This window comes from Myxocyprinus asiaticus, chromosome 23, assembly GCF_019703515.2.
Source record: "Myxocyprinus asiaticus isolate MX2 ecotype Aquarium Trade chromosome 23, UBuf_Myxa_2, whole genome shotgun sequence".
NCBI classification, from domain to species: domain Eukaryota; kingdom Metazoa; phylum Chordata; class Actinopteri; order Cypriniformes; family Catostomidae; genus Myxocyprinus; species Myxocyprinus asiaticus.
The window spans coordinates 22,211,969-22,233,811 of record NC_059366.1 but is presented as its reverse complement, the minus strand read 5'-3'; the positions used below and the strand labels follow the sequence as shown (position 1 = coordinate 22,233,811).

General features: G+C 43.0%; 1 protein-coding gene across 1 annotated transcript in view; it reads right to left on the bottom strand.

Moving 5' to 3' along the window:
* The window catches only part of LOC127414195 (pro-neuregulin-3, membrane-bound isoform-like), a 602,373-nt gene that overhangs the window by 52,227 nt on the left and 528,303 nt on the right, over positions 1-21,843 (bottom strand). Inside the window, exon 4 of the mRNA XM_051652025.1 lies at positions 21,325-21,351. Within this exon, the coding sequence (XP_051507985.1) occupies positions 21,325-21,351 (27 nt within the window). The remainder of the gene's footprint in view (positions 1-21,324; positions 21,352-21,843) is intronic.

The following is a 21,843-nucleotide window of genomic DNA, read 5'->3' as shown; positions in this document are numbered from 1 at the left end:
AACTGTCTCACCTCCTTTTTGGTCTTGGGTCTCAGGCAGGTCACAATCGCTATGGTTTTAACAATTTGAGGTCACACCTGCCCATGACCCAAGTGAAACCCCAGATACCATACCTCCACCCATCCAACTGCACACTTCTTCGGGTTTTCTGTGATCCTTGCTTGTCGCAGTGACCTCAGAACCGCCCTCAGATGCTGCATATGCCGCTGACAATCATTACCATAAATAATGATATCATCCAAATATGCAGCGTGCGGTCTGAGGATTCAGTCCATAAGACATTGAAACATAGCCGGGGCCCCAAACAAACCAAATGGAAGGGTCACAAATTGGTGTAATCCAAATGGTGTGGAGAAGGCCGTTTTTTCACGGGACATTGGCATTAAGGGGATTTGCCAATATCCCTTTTTCAAATCCAGTGTCGAATAAAAGTGAGCCGAGCCCAACCAATTGAGCAGTTCCTCAATACAAGGCATTGGACACGCGTCAAATTTAGACACCGCGTTGACTTTTCTATAATCCACACAGAACTGGACAGAGCCATCGATCTTAGGTACCAAAACCACCGGGCTGGCCCAATCACTGTGGGATTCTTCTATTGCACCCATATTGAGCATGGCCTTTAATTCTTCCCGTACTACTTTTTTCTTGTGTTTGGGTAAGGGGTAGGGACGACTATGTACCACTACCCTGGGGGTTGTCTCGATCTGGTGTTTTATGAGATTACATTTACATTTACATTTATGCATTACGCTTTTATCCAAAGCGACTTACAGTGCCCTGATTACAGGGACAATCCCCCTGGAGCAACCTGGAGTTAAGTGCCTTGCTCAAGGACACAATGGTGGTGGCTGTGGGGATTGAACCAACAACCTTCCGCTTACCAGTTCAGTGCTTTAGTCCTCTACACCACCACCACTCCTATTAGTGCGGCCGGGGAGAGGCGAGAAGACGTCAGAGAAATTATTTTGCAACCTGGCAACCTCTGTACGTTGTGACGGTGAGAGGTGGTCTTCGCAAGGGACCAGGGTGAACTGATTGGCTTTTAGACTTACCTCCGGGCCAAGCTCCTCTCTCTCCAGAACTACCATTGCCAAGGACACAGGGACCGCCTCTCCCCATGGTTTTAGTAGATTGAGGTGGTAAATTTGATGTGCCCCGCCCCTATCCATATGCACTACCTCATTATAGACTTCCCTAACTCGCCATGTGACCTCAAAGGGCCTTTGCCACTTTGCGAGTAATTTGGAGCTCGATGTGGGCAGTAATACAAGTACTTTATCTCCCGGTGCAAATTCCCGTAGCCAAGCTCCCCTGTTATACAGCCGGGACTGACTTCTTTGTGCCTGTAGCAAATTCTCCTGTGATAGTCGCCCCAATGTGTGGAGTTTTGCTCTCAGGTCAAGAACGTATTGAATTTAATTTTTGCTTTGTGAAGGTCCCTCCTCCCAATTTTCCTTCATGACATCTAACACGCCACAGGGCTTATGCCCATACAATAATTCAAACAGGGAAAACCCCATGGAGGCTCACGGGACCTCTCGTACTGCAAATAACAGGGGTTCGAGCCAACTATCCCAATTCCGAGCATCTTCGTGCACGAACTTACGAATCATATTTTTAAGGTCTTATTAAATCGTTCGACCAAGCCGTCTGTTTGTGGATGGTAAACACTTGTCCGAATCAATTTAATACCTAATAATTCATACAGCTCGCGTAGTGTACGTGACATGAAAATAGTGCCCTGGTCAGTGAGGATTTCTTTTGGTATCCCCACTCGGGAGATTATTCTGAAGAGTGCCTCCGCAACACTATGTGCTGAGATGTTGTGAAGAGGCACTGCTTCCAGTTATTGAGTTGCATAATCCACCAGAACCAACACAAAGTGATGCCTGCATGCTGACCATTCTAATGGCCCGACGAGGTCTATGCCAACTCTGTCAAAGGGAACCTCGATCAACGGAAGAGGGCACAATGGTGCTTTTGGAGTGGCCAGCGGATTCACCAGCTGACATTTGCACCATGTTGCACACCAACAGCTAACATCCCCGCGAATACCTGGCCAATAGAAACGGGCCATGAAATGGCTTAGTGTTTTCCCCTGTCCCAAGTGACCTGCCATTGGACTATGATAAGCCGCCTGGAACAACATTTCCTGATGGCTCCTTGGTACTAACAACTGGGTTATATCTTCTTTTGTCTGAGCGTCCTGCATCACTCGATACAACCGATTGTTTATAATTGAGAAATACAGATATGTGAGTGCAATGTGTGGCTGACCATCAATTAATTTCACTTGGTCAAATGCATGCTTAAGAGTCTTGTTTTGCATCTGCTCCAGAGGGAAATCCCCAGCGGGAATTCCGCTAAGGGCTGGGGAAGCTGAGGCTTCCCCCTCCCTTACGTCATCCTGACACGGAGCTGATGTAGATGACCCCGGCTCCGCCTCCCCCATCAGCGCATTGCACACCCCACACATGTCCCACTGTATTACAGGACCCATCCACACATAACCCCTTTATCAATTCAGGAAAAGCCGGCCAATTAGTACCCAAAATTAGTGGATGGATGAGGGGGGAACTAACCACAGCCTCAATGTTATGCTTTTGTCCCCGAATAGTGATGGCCACTGCAGGATAATCGTAAATATCCCTGTGCACACACCTCACCTTCCCCCTATTGTTCGAATCCAATGCCCCATTTTGAACCAAGCATTGATGAATAGAGGTTTGGTTACAACGTGAATCCACCAAGGCTTGATACGTACCCCCCCCAATACTCACAGCTATTTGGTACATCCCAGCTCGATCGGGGGTGGCCTGTGGAGTGTCGGGGACCCGGATCACCGTCCCCACCTCCATCACTGGGCACTGTTCGCAGACGTGTCCCAGCTCCCTGCACCTCCAACAGACCGGCCAAAACCTCACATCCACACCAGTGCGTAAGAATGGGTAGAGCAGGGGGAGAGGGAGACAGGACAGTAAGCACATCCCTGAGGCCGGGTCACCAGTCTTGGGGGATTGTTCCACCGTTTCCAGGAGAACGGGACAGGTCGGAAAGAAGGAGGGGAGGGGGAGAGATGACAGGGAGAAAGAGAGGCTTGCCGGCCCCCAGGTATGCCGCTAAATGGTCCTCCGCCAACTGCACGGCTTCATCCAACAATGCCGGTCGGTGTCACTGGACCCACTCCGCAGTTCATTTCAGTAGTTTGGTGACGAATTGTTCTAGTACCACGAGATCGATGACACCCCCGATGTCGCTGGACTCCTTGGCCAGCACCCACCGCCGGCAAGTGTCGTGGAGCTGTTGAACGAAGGCAAACGGGCGGCCGACTTCACTCAGCATCAGGGTTCGGAACCACTGCCGATGTTCTTTGGGACTGTGGCCAACCCACCACAGGACGGCTTTCTTCAGCTCAGGATACCTCAGGAGGTTGTCGACCGGGAGTTGTTGGGCCGTGAGTTGGGCCTCCCCGGTCAGCAGTGGTAGGAGGTGGACTGCCCATTGTGCCATTCCAGAGCTTGGGCCGTGCGCTCAAAGAGCTCATCTTGCGCCCCCATCTTTGCCAGCGTCACATGGGGGTTCGCTGCTGCCGGGGTCGTGGTGTGCACCCCCCCCACAATACCAAGAGTACCAAGCTCCACAATGCCAATCAGTCCTCCTCTTGGCCTCAAAGGAGCACCTCGAAGCGCTGTTGCTGCTCCGCCCACAGATCCATGAGGGCCTGGTGTTGTGCCTCGGGGGATCGAAAACACTTCCTCCAGTGGCAAAGATGACTCCATAGCAGCGTACCTTCCTCCTTATCCCGGGTTTCGACACCAGTGTAACAAAGGTTCAGGTTGGGCAGATAAAGGAGGGAGCGGGAACTGTTTTCCACAGTTCACATGAGTTCGTTTTACTCACAAATAACCAGCAATCACTATACAGCTTCATCTCAAAACATAAGACAGCTTTCCAGCATCACTTAAACTCAAACAGAAAAGATATGGAAGAAAGTCTATAAAACTCACAAAAACTAAAAACTAATAGGTTCTGACTTCCCACGGGTCTAGCAATAATTTTACTTTAGTAAGTTAAAACTTCTAATAGAAAGATCATTTACTTTATATATCATTACAGCATCCCTGCTTATTTTTATTTTTTTCACCAAAAAATTTCAAAGAATACTTTAATTTCTTTCTTCTACTATTTCTCTCATCCTCATCCTCAAAGACCTGCACGAATTACTCTACCCTCTTTCATTCATATAGTCCACTCTTTGCCTTTGCTGCACAGAGGAAGTGATACTTTCTTCACAGGAATCATTCTGAGCTCTGAGTGTGCACATGGCAGCTATCAAACCATTGCATACAAAAAAAAAAAAATGCAAAAGTGAAAGCTTAAACAAGCTATCATGCTGAGTCCTACAGCTGTGTGAGATAAATGAAGTTCTGAACATGTCTCAGCATTCATGTTCTTCTTTTTTTAGATGGCAGAATTAAACACTTAGGCCCTGTCCACTGTTTTGCACTAATGTGGGCTCTGCAGCGGTCTACTAGCCCAGGGGTTTTCAAACTGGAACATTTCACATATAAAAGTGTAAAAAATGAATAAAAAAAGCTTGAAAAAATGTTAAGTTAAAATTTTTTGCATGAATAAGTGTCTCCTTAATGACTATTTACCCTTACTGTATAAGCATCTTATGTATGTATTTATACAAAACTGTGGTCTATTCTGTCAGTTGAAGGATTTGAGACCATAGTTAGAAATTTCACATGTAAACCTGATTTGATTACTTGAGACAACTGGGGTCTTCCATGTATCTTTTTTCCCTCTCAAAGAGCTCTGATTGTGGTCAAGGTACTAAACCTCCTCCCAGGAGCCAGATCGCTCTTCCTCACTTGGTGCCAACCCAGAGAACCCCTCTTCATATCAAAGTACTTCTCCCTCTAAATGTACCAGCCAGTGTCCCGGCTCTGATGTAAAAGCCACCAAGTTCTACTCTTGTGTTTAACCATGGATTTGAAAAGGGGTGATTAATAACCAAAATTTACATCACTATATTTAATAATGTATACTAAATAAATACTTGGTTGACAACAATATACATCACAATATACACATATAATATTAAGTGTAACACATAAATAAATGTTACATTTAAATCTAGACCTCAAAAGAGACATTTTTAATTTTTCATGAATTGAAATGATACAAAACCTGAAGTGCTGGGTTCAGGCCTCTGTAAGACAGTAAGACCATGGGCTCTATTTTAAGAGTGCTACGTCTTAAGCACAGTGCTATGCCATATGTCATGTCAGTGGGCACGGCCAAGGAAGTTTGGTAATTTTGTGCAAACTAGGTGTAAGTGGGTTGGCAAAATGAAAATGTCTTAGTTACTGATGTAACCTCTGTGCCCTGATGGAGGGAACGAGATGTTGTGTCAATGTAGTGACACTAGGGGTTCGATCTTGAGAGCCCCAATCACCTTTGCTTAAAATAGAAAAGGCCAATGAGAATTGGCAAGTGGAATTTGCATGCCACTCTCCACGCCGGACATATGGGTATAAAAGGAGATGGTGTGGAATATTTTTTATCAAGTTAAATATAAATTAATCAAGTATAATCAATGTAAATTTAGATATTTTATTCTACAATTATTTCTGATGGTCAAGCATGTATTTTACTGTGTGGATTTGTGTGTAGAGGCCTGTGAAAATGAGGCCCTCTTAAAAGGGAATGTGTGCTCACATTTGGTACTCATATATAGTAAACTTGAGTCTTATGTTTTGACACTAGAGAAAATATAGGATAAGCCCTTAAAGAGGTTCCAGATGGTGAAGCCTCCTTCAAATAATTTCCTGTTCCTTTGTTAAAAATAACAGACTGAAGACACAGAACACAATCTATGGAGTGTATTGGTCACGCCCTGGTGGATTATGTGTATATAGGCATGTTTAAACACAAACAGTTCAGTTACTCTGCAGACTGTTACCCAGTTACTCTGGGTTGGCTTTGTTTATCTCTGATAATAAAGTCTATATTCTGGCATCAAAATCTCAAGACTTTGAGTGATTTTGCACTGAGGTGGCAGAAGCCACAACAAATTGGCACCCCAGATGGGACACTGGAAAGGAGCAGAGTGGAACACCACGACGGGCTAGCTGGACGAGCAACTCAAACAGTGGCCACTTAAAATGGTAAGCATTTTTTGCTTATATAATTAGTTTGTGTTGCTTGCCAGAATCTGCCCGTGGTGGTAAGGACATTCAAAAAGCTCCTCCAAATTAAAAAAAAAAGAAAAAAAAAGAAAAAAAAAGAATAAAGTGTTCTGATTCCAGAAGAAATAATTGCATGCAATGATCTGGTTTTACTGTTAAGAGGGCCTTGATGGATATTAGTAAATAAAAACAGATCAAATTTAAAGAAGCTGGGTAGGCAAGAAATCCTGCAGGTCACCTAAGAGAGGTGGCAGAATAGTTGCAATTTAGAATTTTATTGTATTCTTTGAGAGCTCTGTGTTTATAAAGGCCTTGTGTTTGTGTGAAAGTTTCTGTGTCTGTAAGAGTGTTGGTGTGACTGTGGATGTATGAGAAAATTAGTTCTGTATCTTGTGGACAATTTATTGTCACAATTGAGAGGACAGTATGAGAGAATGAGCCCTGAATAAAAAATAAAAAAGGGACAAAGAACGTCTGTATGAGCCCATACAACTGGGACAAATATATATGAGAATATATATGTATGAGAAATAATGAGCCCAAACAAATGAGACAAGTATATATGAGAATATATATGTATGAGAAACTTGAAGTATGAGAAATTTGAGCCCCACACAACAATAAAGTGCCTTTTATGAACTTATGTACTGAATGGTGAAAGTGAAACAAATTAGAAAATTTGTTTCAAGTTATTAGCTTTGCAGATTATTGTAGTAGGAAATAAACTAAAATAGTAAGATATACTATTTCCTTTAAATTTAATGAGTTATCTAAATGAATGGTGATAAAATAATTTTTCATTCTTTGTTTGCCAAGTAGAAATAACAGTGAAAGAAATAAAGACTCTAAGAAAAAGTAACTGTTATAGTGGTTTGGCACTATATATATGCAGAGTGATCCTAAAAGTAAATTGACAATATACAGGAAATTTGTACATGTATGTGGTATAATAATTAATACAATTAAATTGCAGGTTAAGTAGATAGGAAAGATTGGTTATAAATAAATAAAAATAACTGAATTTCTTTAGGAAGATCATATTAATTGAACAAATAAAATTGTCCAAAAATAAAAAATAGCCACAAATATTGATACAGTGATATATTTTTCCTAAAGATAGGATTTGGTGTATTATAGGAAAAATCATGGCAGCCACTCCTGTGGACATATTAGGATTAAAAAATCCATTGTGTAAAGAACTTATCGATAAACTCTCAAACAAATGGCAAAAGATAACCAAAGATATGATAACAAAATGGCCAAAGGAAGGGACATTTGATGTAGCATTGTGCGAGAAAATGGAAACATTGATAAAAATTATAAAACTAAAGATGAGAGTAAAAAAAAAAATCAAAAGAGAGAAACAAAAAGGGAAAAAGTGAAAGAGGTGCTAGCCCTGTTCAAAAAGGAAGGAGAAAATTCTATGAAAAATTTAAGACATGCAAGAAAAATACTGAAGGATGCAGAAAAAGAGATAAGAAAAAAGGAGAAATCCTTGTTAAACCACCTCCATATGTGCCCTCAGAAGGTTCCCAATACTCAAGGGAACTGTAGAGGTTTTAGGAGAAATGCAGATGGAGGGACATGTGGAGTTAAAAAAAGAAAGACAAACAAAACTGGGAGTGAGACCGAAGAAGAAACAGGATAGAAAAATTGAGAGAAACTTGCCTTTAGATTGTTATGAACAGGCACGGACAGCGTTAGAGAAAATAAAAGTGTAGTATGAAAAAGAAAAAGAAGTTGGCAACAGCCCTTTCAGGGTCCATCTCAAGGCCCAGTAAACCCTTGGGGAGGTCCAAATCAAGGATATTAGGGATTCCCAGAGAATCCTACAGGGGAGAGTCAGCTTCCAATTTTAACAACCAATGCTGATCAAGAACCTATGCTGCAGGTTAAAATAGAGGGAAAAACCACACCCATGCTAGTAGACACAGGAGCGGTTTACACGTGTGTAAATTCAAATTATGCCTCACATCTCCCCTTGTCTGGAAAATTTGCAAAGAAAGTAGGATTCTCGGGACAAATGCAGCTAATTCCTATGACCGCTCCAGTGTGTCTACAAACTAAAAACAAAAGTGCAGCTACACCTATCAAATCAGACTCCTGTTAATTTGTTAGGGAGAGATGCATTATGTAAATTGGGACTTCACATTTTGTTTTCTTCGGAGGGAGTGTATATAGACTTACAGGGAATAAGAACTCAAATGATGATTTCTGAGCCAAGAGCAAATGTGTACTGGATAGGACAGATAGAAAATGATATGAGACAGACAGTTAATAAATGGGAAAAGTTTATTGAAGCACAGATTCCTGAAACACGGTTGTCAAAATCAGAATTTCACTGTACAATGATATATGATCCTGCGAGAGATGCAAAAATCGAAATGGCAGGAAGGAACTGAAAGAAAAAAAAATCGAAATGACCTCACAATACACCATAATAGGTAAACAGGGAACAGCTTTGAGTGTAACTGAGAGTGAATTTGTAAAAAATTGGTTTAATGTAGCAGATTCTGCTCCACATGTATCATTATATGTAGGAAAAAATTGGAATGCAAAAGATTTGGGGCCAATGATGAAAAAAGCTAAACAGTGCCAATGGGAACCAACAGTAAATCCATTGATTTTTCATTCTGCTGACAAAAATTACATATAAAATTTGTGTGAAACTATATTGATGGGTACTCCTCAGGAAGTAGTCATTAGTAAAAAAATACAAAAGCAGATGATAACAACACCCAAATTGGTAGAGACTATTGATGCTGAACTGTTTAAAGAAGTGGAGCGTCAGGTACCAACTGAGTTATGGTCTCAGCATGACACAGATGTAGGACTGGTAAATTCAGCCAGCCCAATAAGAATATAACTTAAGCCGGGTGCACGACTGCCAAGAAAATCGCAGTACCCTTTGTGGCCTGAGGCTGAAACAGGCATAAAAGACACTATTGAAGGTCTAGTGAAAGCAGGAGTGTTAATGGAAACAAACAGTTACTGTAATACTCCAATTTTTCCTGTGATCAAAGCAAACAAATCTAAATGGCGCCTCGTTCATGACTTACGAGCAATCAATGATATAGTAGAGCAGGGGTGTCAAACTCAGTTCCTGGAGGGCCACAGTCCAGCAGAGTTTAGCTCCAACCCTAATTAAACACACCTGAATCAGCTAATCAAGGTCTTCAGGAGTGCTTTAAGATTACAAGCAGGCATTTTGGAGCAGGGCTGAAACTAAACCCTGCAGGGCTGAGGTCCTCCAGGAACCAGGAGTTTGACACCTCTGTAGTAGAGGATTGGCCAGCTGATGTTCCAAACCCGCACACACTGCTGAAAAATGTCCCTCCTGATGCCAAATACTTTACTGTGATTGATTTATGCCTTTTTCAGTGTTCTGGTAGCAGAGGAAAGTAGACACTTGTTTACATTCACATATGCTGGTAAACAGTACACCTATACCAGAATGCCGCAGGGATTTAAACACTAACCACATATATTCAGTCAAGTTCTCAAGGCTGATTTAGAAGACCTAATGATAGACAGTACTCTGCTGCAGTATGTAGATGATTTGATGATTTGTTCCACATCATTGGAACAATGTCATAGAGATTCTATTAAAGTACTTACTAAATTAGCTCAATGAGGTCACAAGGCATCCAAAACAAAACTACAGTATTGCCAACCACAGGTTGAGTATTTAGGACAATTGATCTCATATGGCACAAAAGCTATAGCCCCAGATCACGTAGAAGGCATAAGTAAAACACTATTGCCACAAACAGTAGGACAGATGATGACTTTCTTAGGAATGACAGGCTTCAGTTCTGATTGGATAGAGGAATATGCAGTAAAAACAGCTCCACTGAGAGAAATCATGAAACAAGCAGGATTGCAAAATGTAAGTACTCCACTAAGATGGAATACAGATGCGATGCTAGCATTTGAATCTATAAAGAAAGAATTACAAAGGGCACCTGCCCTCTGTAATCCCGACTACACTATACCGTTTCACCTGTATGTGGCAAACAGAGCTGATGGCTATGCATCAGCTGTACTGATGCAAGAGACCTGCAGTGGTAGGAAAAAACAACCCATAGCTTACTATAGCTCTAAGCTGGACAATGTAGCGCAAGGTTACCCACCATGTTACCGACAAGGCCTTGCAGCAGTATATTACGCATATGAGAAAGCATCTACATTAACTATGGGATACCCAGTAACCATTTATATGCATCATAAAATTGTGGAGTTACTAGAACAAGGAAAATTTGTTCTGACTCAAGCCCACATTCTAACATATTCATCATTAATTACATATCCAGATTTTACCATTAAGCGATGTAATACAGTTAATCCAGCTGAATTGATTCCTTTGGCTTATGAAGGTGAGCCACATGACTGTGTGGCTAATTCATTGGCATTCACTAGGTTACCGCCAGATCTTGAGTCTACGCCAATCTCTGAAGCAGAAGTCACTTACTTTGTGGATGGTTCCAGTTTTAGAGATTATTTGGGAACTCATACACGATACTCAGTAGTAAAGAAAAACATGGATGAATTTGTGCCTGTAATATCCCAACAGTGTGTACAGCCTTGCTCTGCTCAATTAGCAGAATTAAAAGCTCCCACGACTACGTGTCAATTAGCAAAGGGACAAACAGCAAATATTTTCACAGATTCAGTTTATGCTCATGGCGTATGTCATCTGTTTGGAGCAGTGTGGAAACAGAGAGGCTTCAAAAAGAGTGATGGAACTCCCATCCAACATGCTGAACAGATAGGTCAATTAATTTCTGCTATGATGCTACCAAAATGATTAGCAATCATCAAATGTCAGGCTCATAAAAAAAAGGAAATGTCATTAAGGGTAACAACAAAGAAGATTTGGAAGCTAAAAAAGCATCAGGATGTCAGGTAGCAATATTAGAGCCAGTAGTTCTTATAGAACCACAACCTCAATTGGATGATATTATTCAAATTCAACAACAAGCAGGTCCTTATGAACACTCCATGTGGCACCAAAGAGGAGCCACGAAAGACACACAAGATATTTGGTGTTCACATGAAGGACAGATCGTTGCACCAACCACACTTTTAAACATTCTTATTCCAGATGCGCATGGTTTTGACCATTGCGCAAGGGGGGAAGTGATAAAAAAAATTAAACAGCAGGGATATTGGTCTCCATACTTACATGCAATGATAGACGATTTTCTGTCCACATGTGAAGTTTGTGCCAAAATATCAATGTTAGGAAAGGAACAGCGACACCAATAGGCCACATACCAATACCAGGTGATGGATTATGTGGACATGATAAAGCGAGTACAAGGCAAAAGGTATATGTTTGTGGTAATAGACAGATTTAGCAGATGGGTAGAAGCAATACCATCAGCAGATGAGGGGGCAGGAACAGTAATTAAATTTCTAAAAAGAGAAGTGATCCCTAGATTTGGAATACCATCAGAAATAAGTTCAGATAATGGATCAGCATTCATTCAAAAAACTGTAAAACAAGTATTGCAACAATTGAGAATAAAACAGAGGCTAGGGTGTGTTTATCACCCACAATCCCAAGGGATGGTAGAAAGGGTGAATGGTACCCTCAAGGCCAAACTTAACAAAATATGTGAAAGTACTAAACTCAACTGGATTGATGCTTTACCTCTTGCGCTAATGAGCTATCGCACACACTTAACACAGCATGAGATGCTTACGGGTCGACCCATGCCTGTGCCACATTGCAGAGGTCCCTACAAAGGACCCCCTCTAGAGCAATTGCAAATGGAACTTAGGTCTTATATGAAGAAACTAACAAGAAAAGAGAAAGGAGCCCAAAGAGGAGACAGAGACATCTTGTCCAGTCATCACGTGACCAGTGGAATGAGCCCAGGAGAGAGAGGGACCTTACAAAGTGGTGACAGCTACTTCAACAACAGTCCAAGTGGAAGGAAGCACCACCTGGTATCATCTAAACCACTGCTCAAGAGTTCCCAGGGTAAGGAAGGAAAGAGAAGTAGAGAGACTTGAAACAGACAATACAGAAGAAAGTGAGGAGAGACCAGAGACAAAGGACGAAAGAGTGCAGAATGGCAAAAGCTCAAAAAGAGATGCACAAACAGCTGAGCAAAGCAGAAAGAATCAAGAGAGTGGAAGGAATGAGTCCAATAGCATGTCTAATTATCATCAAATATTTACTGCATCTGATACTCCAAGCTCAAGCCACAATCAATACCACCCAAGCTTCTCTACTACAAGCCCAAACTACAGCCAACACCACTGCTCAAAATTTCAACCAGACTTCCCTACAATTGATTTTTCAGCCCTCGGTCAGACCCAGTAACAACTCAATAATAACCCCAACAGAACAAGAATTGAATAAAGAACAGAAGATATCAAAACAACATAGAAACATTAATAATGATATCAATAGTAATGAAAAAATTAATGAATTAGATAGTTTATGGGAAACAGCGCAAAATAACGAATGGTACGAATGGGCAACGTTTACAGCAAGAGAGACAAGTATGGAAAATAGCTTACTGTGCTCCAAATCACCCTTAAACAAGGTAATAGTAGTTCAAAATCCACATGACTATCAAAAATGTGCTGAATTTAATAGAAACTTTTGTCATCTAGAAAAGCATTTTAGACCCTACTGCTAAGCTGAGTGTTTGGCTTTTGCAGGTAATTCCATCCTTAAGGAGCAATTTAATAAACCACATTGGGGAGATTGGTGTAGATATTGGGATGTAAAAGAAAAAAATAAAATAAAAGAAAGAAAGGTAGAAATCCCAAAATGGTACAACATAGATTATAGCCAAGAGTATGCGTGCTATAATAAGCCTGAAGGAACTCTTGATATGGCAGAATTCAAGGGAAGATGTGCTACTGTTTGGTACTTAGACAAAACAAATGCTTGGCAATCAAATGTACCTGTAAGAGCCCCAGTACTTCAAGAACAAGGATTAGGAAAGGGAATAAAAATATATCCAGAAGAATGTGAAAATCAAACTATAGCATTACCTTCAATAGAGTTATATGAGATTACATGTGATTTTTATTTTATTTTTAATTTTTAATAAATTTGCAAAGATTTCAAACAAACTACTTTCACGTTGTCATTATGGGGTATTGTTTGTAGAATTTTGAGGAAAATAATTAATTTAATCCATTTTGGAATAAGGCTGTAACATAACAAAATGTGGAAAAAGTGAAGCGCTGTGAATACTTTCCAGATGCACTGTATATAGATTCAATTGGTCAACCCAGGAATATACCTAATGAATTTAAGGCTAGAGATGAAGTCAAAGCAGGGTTTGAATCAATATTCGTTTGGATCACACAAAATAAAAACACAGAATGGATCAATTATATTTACTATAATCAACAAAGGTTTATTAATTACACTGATGATTCTTTATATGCATTAGGAGAACAAGTACATGAAACAAGTAGGATGACATGGCAAAATAGGCAGGCTCTTGATTGGTTATTGGAAGACAAAGGGGGTGTATGTGTTATGTTTGGAGATCAATGTTGTACTTTTATACCAAATAATACTGCTCCAGGAGGAACATTTAGTGAAGTCATGATTAAATTAAAAAATGTAAGAACCGAAGTTAAAGCAAATGCTGGAAGAGGTAATCAAATGTGGGATTGGTTTGATCTAAAGTTAGGAGCATGGGGGGCATGGTTTGCTAAATTGGGAATGTTTTTGGAATTGCAATAATGATAGGAGGGCTATTGTTTTGTTGTGTACTTCCTTTATTGAGGTCACTAGTTATCAAAGCCACAGTTAAGCAAATGGAAATGCTAGGATGTCAAGATAATGGGAAAATGATATTAGAGGGTAACCGAAGTGTATATTATCAGGATTGGCTTTATAAACCAAATTGGGATTCACAAACATTGGATGAGAATTCAAGTACCTCAAATGAAGACGAAGAAGATTAATAAAGATGAGCCACACCCTGGGTGTAAGTGTTAGCCTAACCTCTCCCCAGATGGTGACCCTCTACGATGCGCAAAGTATCTGGGTTGAAGCTATGTACACTACAAAAAAGAACTCTTGATTATTATGAATATTTTGTTTTATGTTTGATATACTCTATGTAACTATGACAAACACAAGCAAGGCTTATATGTTTCATTTATTGAATGAATATGGAGACAGAAAATATACTCTATTCTTAATCAAATTTGAATGGAGATGTTTGGTTCTGTAATCTCCACTGGAGTGCGGTTGCATGATCTGGTCATTGGTAGTGAAGCTGTGTGAGTTAATTGAGTCACTAGATAGCATAACTGAGGCGACTGAATTATGAAACTGCACTCTGAGTAAAGAAAGTGAAGGTGTAACTTCCAAAAGTCACAGAGGGGGATATGTGGAATATTTTTTATCAAGTTAAATATAAATTAATCAAGTATAATCAATGTAAATATAGCCATTTTATTCTACAATTATTTCTGATGGTCAAGCATTTATGTTTATACCCACCATTCTGTGTGGGTTTGTGTGTAGAGGCCTGTGAAAATGAGGCCCTCTTAAAAGGGAATGTGTGCTCACATATGGTACTCATATATAGTAAACATGAGTCTCATGTTTTGACACTAGAGAAAATATAGGATAAGCCATTAAAGAGGTTCCAGATGGTGAGGCCTCCTTCAAATATTTTCCTGTTCCTTTGTTAAAAATAACAGACTGAAAACACAGAACAAAATGTATGGCGTGTATTGGTCATGCCCTGGTGGATTATGTGTATATAGGCATGTTTAAACACAGACAGTTCAGTTACTCTGCAAACTATATAATAATAAAGTCTATCTTCTGGCATCAAAACCTCAAGACTTCGAGTGATTTTGCACTGAGGTTGCAGAAGCCACAACAATGGCGTGCACCATTCATTCAGATTTATGCTGAAGAGCCGATAGAGAGTCCCGGCCATGTCAGTGGCCGGTTCAGCGCCGCGGCAGGAGGGACACAACATCTTGTTCCCTCCATCAGGGAACAGAGGTTACATCAGTAACCAAGATGTTCCCTGTTTGTCACTCACTCGACGTTGTGTTGATGTAGTGTCAATAGGGGTTCCTATAGGAAACACCGCAGGCGCTGAACCATGTCATGAGGTACGGAAGAGTGGACATGAGCAAGCTGCTGCGTGCCTCGCAGCGAGTGCTCAACCACGTCGTGACCTTCCAGCGAGTTAGGTAAGGCGTCTCCCTAGTCCCGTTAAGGGGGGAGGAGGCACTTACTCAAGGAGGCTACCGGCAGAGCCTTACCTGATTGCTGTTAAGCAATTTCCGCTGAGCACTTTCTAGAATAGTGCTGTGAAGTGCTCTTCCCTCTCCAGGAGGGAGTGAACTACGGAGACCACATCCTACCGGAGGGAGGTTAACATGTGGAGAATACCTCACACGGACTTACCAACGGGGAAATTCACATATGGAATGATACCACCAGAGGACCCTATCTACAGAGAGGGTATGCAGCAACAGTGGCTGAGGCAGAGAAAGCTCTGGCGAGGGGAAACACAGGGTTCATCTACAGGGAAACCAAACAGTGGAAACTCATCATACGGGATTACCAATGGGAATCACCATGTATGGAGCACTGAGCCCGACCACACGGGCTCACCTGAAAAGGTGTATACCACGAGTACTGGGCCTGGTGCCGTAACTCCTCCGCTCAGTTCGTCACCGAACAGTGCTTAAGAATTAATGAGGCATCCGGGGTTCACTGGATTCGGGGAACTGTTGTGGACAAAAGGCACACATCATCACCTTTGAAAAAGGGGAAAGGCGCAATGCAAGCGGTACACCCAACCGGCCGCCCGGCCTACCTGCTGTTTCCATGTAACACTCGGGTCGAAACCGGCTCTATGCATAGTTTGTAAAACCTCACGAAGGTATTGGGTGTAGCCCAACCCACAGCTCTGCATATGTCTGCTAGAGAGACCCCCCTTGCCAGTGCGCAGGAGGACGCAACACCTCTAGTGGAGTGCGCCTGGATTCCCAAGGGGCACGGCAAGTCCTGCAATTGGTATGCGAGGAAAATGGCATCCACAATCCAATGGGTCAGCCTCTGCTTGGGGACAGCTTTCCCCTTCTGCTGCCCTCCAAAGCAGACAAAGAGCTGCTCCGAGCATCTAAAGCTCTGTGTGCAGTCCGGATAGATTCGCAGGGTGCAAACTGGACATAGCAACGACAAGGCCAGGTCTTCCTCCACTGAAGGGAGCACTTGCAGTTTCACCACCTGGTCCCGAAAAGGAGTGGTGGGGACTTTCGGTATGTAACCGGGCCAGGGTCTCAAGATCACGTGAGAGTGTGCCAGTCCGAACTCCAGGCATTCGCTGGTAACAGAGAGTGCCTGCAGGTCCCAGGAGGGCCATCTTCAGAGACAAAGTGCTGAGCTTGGCCTGCTCCAGGGTCTCAAAGGGGGCTCTCTGTAGGGCAGGTAGAACCTCAGAGAGATCCCAAGAAGGAATCAGGCACGGTCTAGGAGGATTCAACCTCCTTGTGCCCTTGAGGAACCTGTTGATCAGGTCGTGCTGTCATGAGGGTCTCCCGTCCAGTGTATCGTGGTGAGCTGCTATGGCAGCCACATACACTTTCAGGATAGAGGGAGACAGTCGTCTCTCCAGCCCTTCCTGAAGGAAAGACAGCACAGGCCTGATGGCACATCTCTGTGGGTTTTCCCCATGGGAAGAACACCAGTTCATGAAGAGACGCCACTTCAAGGCATACAGTCACCTTGTAGAGCAGCATCAGATCCGAGAACCTAGTCCAGTTGGGCCAGTATGGCGCAACGAACAGGACTTGCTGCTCACTGCACCCAAGCCCAAGTTCAAGGTGCCTGTCATGACCACAACACACCTTGAGACCAGCTCTAGGGGAACACCTGCCCATAGAAACACCAGGTCCGACCAAGGGCTGAAAGTCTGACGGCACTGTGGCATGATGGTCACACGCAGGGTGCCGTGGCGCCATGCCCACTTCTGGACTTGAGTCTGTAGCCAGTGATGAAGCGGTCTCATATGCATCAACCCGAGGGGGAGAACCATCGCCGAGGATACCATATGCTCCAGGAGCCCCTGAAATTGTTTCACTGGTGCCGCTACCTTCTGCCTGATGTCATACTGACGCCAGGATGTGCATTCTGAACAGAAGCCTGTGTAAGGCTTTGTTCAAGGCACGCAGATCCAAGATTGGGCACGACCCTCCCCCTCTCTTGGGCATGATAAAATAAGGGCTGTAAAAGCCCTTGCGCAGCTCGGCTACGGGGACGGGCTCAATTGCTCCCTTCACCAGAAGGGTTGTAACCTCCGCCCGGATGCACCCTCATCCTGCACCGTAATGGAGAGTATGCCACTGAACCTGGGCAGGCGTCTAGTGAACTGGATCGCGTAGCCGAGGCAAATCTTCCTGATGAGCCACCGTGAGGGGCTGGAGAGCACTAACCAGGCCTCCAGCTTCCGCGACAGTGGCTCCAAGGGGACGACTGGACTTCGCGGCAAGGCAGAGCAGGCGCCTCACCTGGAAGACAGCCCAGGGGGGACGTGCTGATCCGCAAGCCCACAATGGTGGCCGGTGACTGGGGTGGGCAAGCTACCCCAGAGATCAGCACACTTACCTGTTCGCCGGCTGTCTCTCGATAGAGAACGAGGGAACGGTAGGTACTTGTGTTCGCCTGATTGACCGGAAAGACTTCCAGCACCTGGCCGTCACGAGTGCGCTGGCCCAGGGAATGAGGAAACTGCTCTTTTATTGACCATGTAGGTGCTGAGGCCCAGGGGGCCCTCGGTGGTATAATACTCACCACTCGCTGGCCCAGGGGTGACAGTGGGGCTGGAGAGATCACCCGGGCCAGACCGGTCAGGAGTAGTTGCCACACCCCTGGGCTGCCCGTGTCAGGACCGCCTTGAAGCCCGTCTGGGGTTCTTGGGGGCCGGCTGACCGGCAGGTGGAGCTGACTTCCCGTAGGAGGATCTTCTTCTCTGAGGCCGGCATACGGGCTCTGATGGTGCGGGATCCGGGGCTGGCACTGCAGGGGAACAGCTCTGGCGAGAAGCAGATGGGGTGCGGGACTTCGGAGGCCTGAAGGCTGCCGAGTCGCACCGCGGCAGGATGTGCTTAATTGCCTCAGTCTGCTTCCTCACCGTCGAGAACTGATGGGCAAATTCCTCGACGGTGTCGCCAAAAAGCCCCCCTTGGGAGATGGGCGCACCGATGTTTGCAGCCGCCCGGGCAAGCACAGCTGCCATGGGCGGGAGCTCAGAAGATTTTTCCGCTTCCAATAGCAGAAGCCCACACTCATGTGCTGTGATTGAAAGCTCATTCTCGTCGCGAGCCGAGAACGACACATTAAATCCACCCTGAGGCGGACCGCCTGTAACGCTCGACAGCTCTTCCGGATAGAACGAGCGTGCTGGGGGATGGGATGTCCACATCCAGATCACCCGCGGTGCTTGCCGACCCGGCCGGCTGAGCATCAGCCCAGGACGGACCAGGTTGGGGAGCAGCCGCAGTGGCTCCTTGCTTCATGAAGGAGGAAGTGAGCCATGACCGCAACGTTCTGATGGGCATGTTCTCGAACGGGTTTACTCAATCAAATGAGTGCAATGAACTTATTAGGGTTTTCAGTGAAGAGTGCTGACAGAGGTGAGTATATCTTGGAGAGTTTGATTGGACAAAGAGAAAAAAAGAAATCAAAATACTGATATCAAAGCAATAGAAGAGCCTGCTCCTCTCAATCAAAAACCTTCTGGAAGAGGCATGCTGCAGGCCTCTTCAATGTAAATTGGAAATCAACGTGAACAAAATCCATCTGGCTGTTACCCATACTTGCCCATCGATCTACAGCCCTGGGAATCTTTCAAGCTCTATAATCAAAATACTGATAGATGCTTCTCTCTCCATGGCATGAGATGATGTCACGTTAAAGTCAGTCAAGTGCTCTTTGCATGACAATATTCTTAACAGAGAAAACACAAACATATAAAGAATGACTAAGCAAGTCACCCAAAATTTAAAATCCTTTTCTGATTTACTCACCCATATGTCTTTCCAAACCCATATGAATTTATTTCTACCGTGAAACACAAGAAGAGACATTTCGACAAATGCTGACCCTGCTCTTTTTTTATTATTATTTCTTTCCATACAATGAAAGTCAATGGGACTGAGGCTGTCAGTCCTTAACATCTCCATTTGTATTCCACAGAAGAAAGAAATTCAGTTGGGTTTGAAAAACTATTCCAAGAATATTGAACTGTGTCATAACTAGATGCTAGAACAAGCAATAAAATCTCTTACATGTAAATCTAAGTATAAAGGATCTTAATTTGTGGGCAATGGAGAAGTCAGGAAACAACCAAGCAGGTTCAAGGTCAATCCTTTTATTCTTAAACATACACAATCGACTGTAACCGTCGATAATAAAGAAATCGGTTCAAATAAAACTCTGTGCCATCGTATTTTCGGGTCACTCTCTCCCCTCTCTGATGCTCTGGCATGCCTTTTCAGGTCTCCCTCTGCCATCACTATAATGAGAGACAGGTGTTAGAGATAATTATGACCCAGGTGACGAGCCTTACCGCTCTCCCTCTCCCACGGACCGACACACGACCACGCCCCCCATGCCACACTAAGTTTTTGACTTAACCAGCCGAGACCGTGACAAGCGACAGGCTATTTTGCAGACAGATCTCACAGTAAATTCAGAAACAATAGGTTGACTTTTCTTGTGCTAAACTTGGTCTGTGGTTATGGAAATTTCAAGCAGTGTCCCCAGTGGTCAAAGTGGGAAGTGTTTTTGAATGTAAGGGCATGTGTGAGCTCCAATTTCAGGGTGGAATGCCCACAGAGGGACACAACATGGCGACTTCTCGAACATGCCGATCATGTTGCATTTTGTCGAGTGCTGGGTAACCATGTCCATTGAAAAATCTCATTGGTCCAAAATCACACTCCACATAAGTGTACACTAAACATCAAATATCTTCTTATTAGCTGTGATTGTGTCACGTCATGCAACAGTTTCGCATTCTGTATGAACAGACTGATTGTTTGTCATGGGAAACTTGTTGAATTGCACCTGGTTGGGATATGTTGTTATAAAGAATCTGAAAGAATTCGTTTAGATTGTGTGATGTACATATGCTTTTCTGTATTTTATTTGCCAAAAACAACTAAAATATGTACACTTGCATAATCTCGTGATTTATCTAGAGAACTGAACTCCTAGCTTACATATTTCTGGTCAAACTCACAGTACATTTTATTAGACCATAATATCGGAGTTACTCGTACAGACAGTAACAGTAACTGGCAGGCAGTGTGCTGACACCTCAACAGTACATTTATAATTTGCCCTCCATTACTAATCACTGAACACAAGTGCAAAAATTTATCTTTTTATTATGGGGGAATATTTTCCCCTTGTAACTGATTTTCAGGGGTAATGTTGCATATCATCCATTTATGTCAAATATTTTAAATGAATCAATAAATTGAAATGGTCCCTATGGTATATAAACCCATAACTAAATAAGCCTAGAATAGAATATTGTGAAATACTGTATATCAAAGGTTAGATAACCATTATTATAAAAAGGAATGAGGAATTCACTACAGGGGCATTTTTTTTTTTTTTTTTTGGCCCTATATTTTAAATACCTGGAAAAATTTTGCTACTTTTGGTGGCATTCTTGCTTCAAGCCCTTATTTTCTGACCCTGCCCTACAGCGCATACATAGCCACAATGTAAGTGAACTTATGTCTGTTAAGCTTTGATAAATGCAGCACAACTTGTTCATAGGCATTCTACTCCAGTCAAATCTGTATGAATCAGCTTCATCACTTAAATAGATCCATTCAAATACGAGCTCATTCTTAAAGAATCTAGGACTTATACATAGAAGCTATTTGTTGTGAGAAGTCAAGAAGGGAAAATAGCATTTTAGCCCACATACAATGAACAGTCAAAAGGCATAACAACGTTCACATTCAAACACATGCAATCAAAAGAGAGGCACGGCTGCACAAAAGCAGACACACGGCCGCCTCGGCTCACATACAATCTGTAAGCATGATTCATCACTGTGCCAATACGAAAAAGCTTTCTTTTTCTTACCCATGAACTCAATGCCCAAATGATCCACTGCTCCAGCGAAGATAGGTGAGGGCAGCATTGCGGGGGGGGGGGGGGGTTGGAGAGAAAGAGAGAGAAAGCAGATGTGAAAAACACTCATTGTTTGCATTCTTTTCTCAAAGCAAACACATTTAAAGTGGGTTACTATTTACATGAGAGCCATGTACTAGCTCTTATGTGTACAACTTATGTGTAAAACCCATGCTTGGCCCCATTATGTGAAGCAACATAATGGTTGAAATGTAGAGCGAGTCTTCCATTCAACACTTACAGATAAAATAAAGCCATTATAGCTACCATTGATTGTGGATGGAGAGCTGTTCATGACATTCATGAAACAAACCTTTGTTATGGATCAGGATGTAGACCAGCAGTTACACTAACACTGCAGTTCCAAGGCCTGATTTACAAAGTAATAAGGTATGTAGGGTTTTTCCCACGCATTTTGACCAATAAATTACCATAACTTTTTCATGACTTTTCAAGTCGTTCGTGATTACT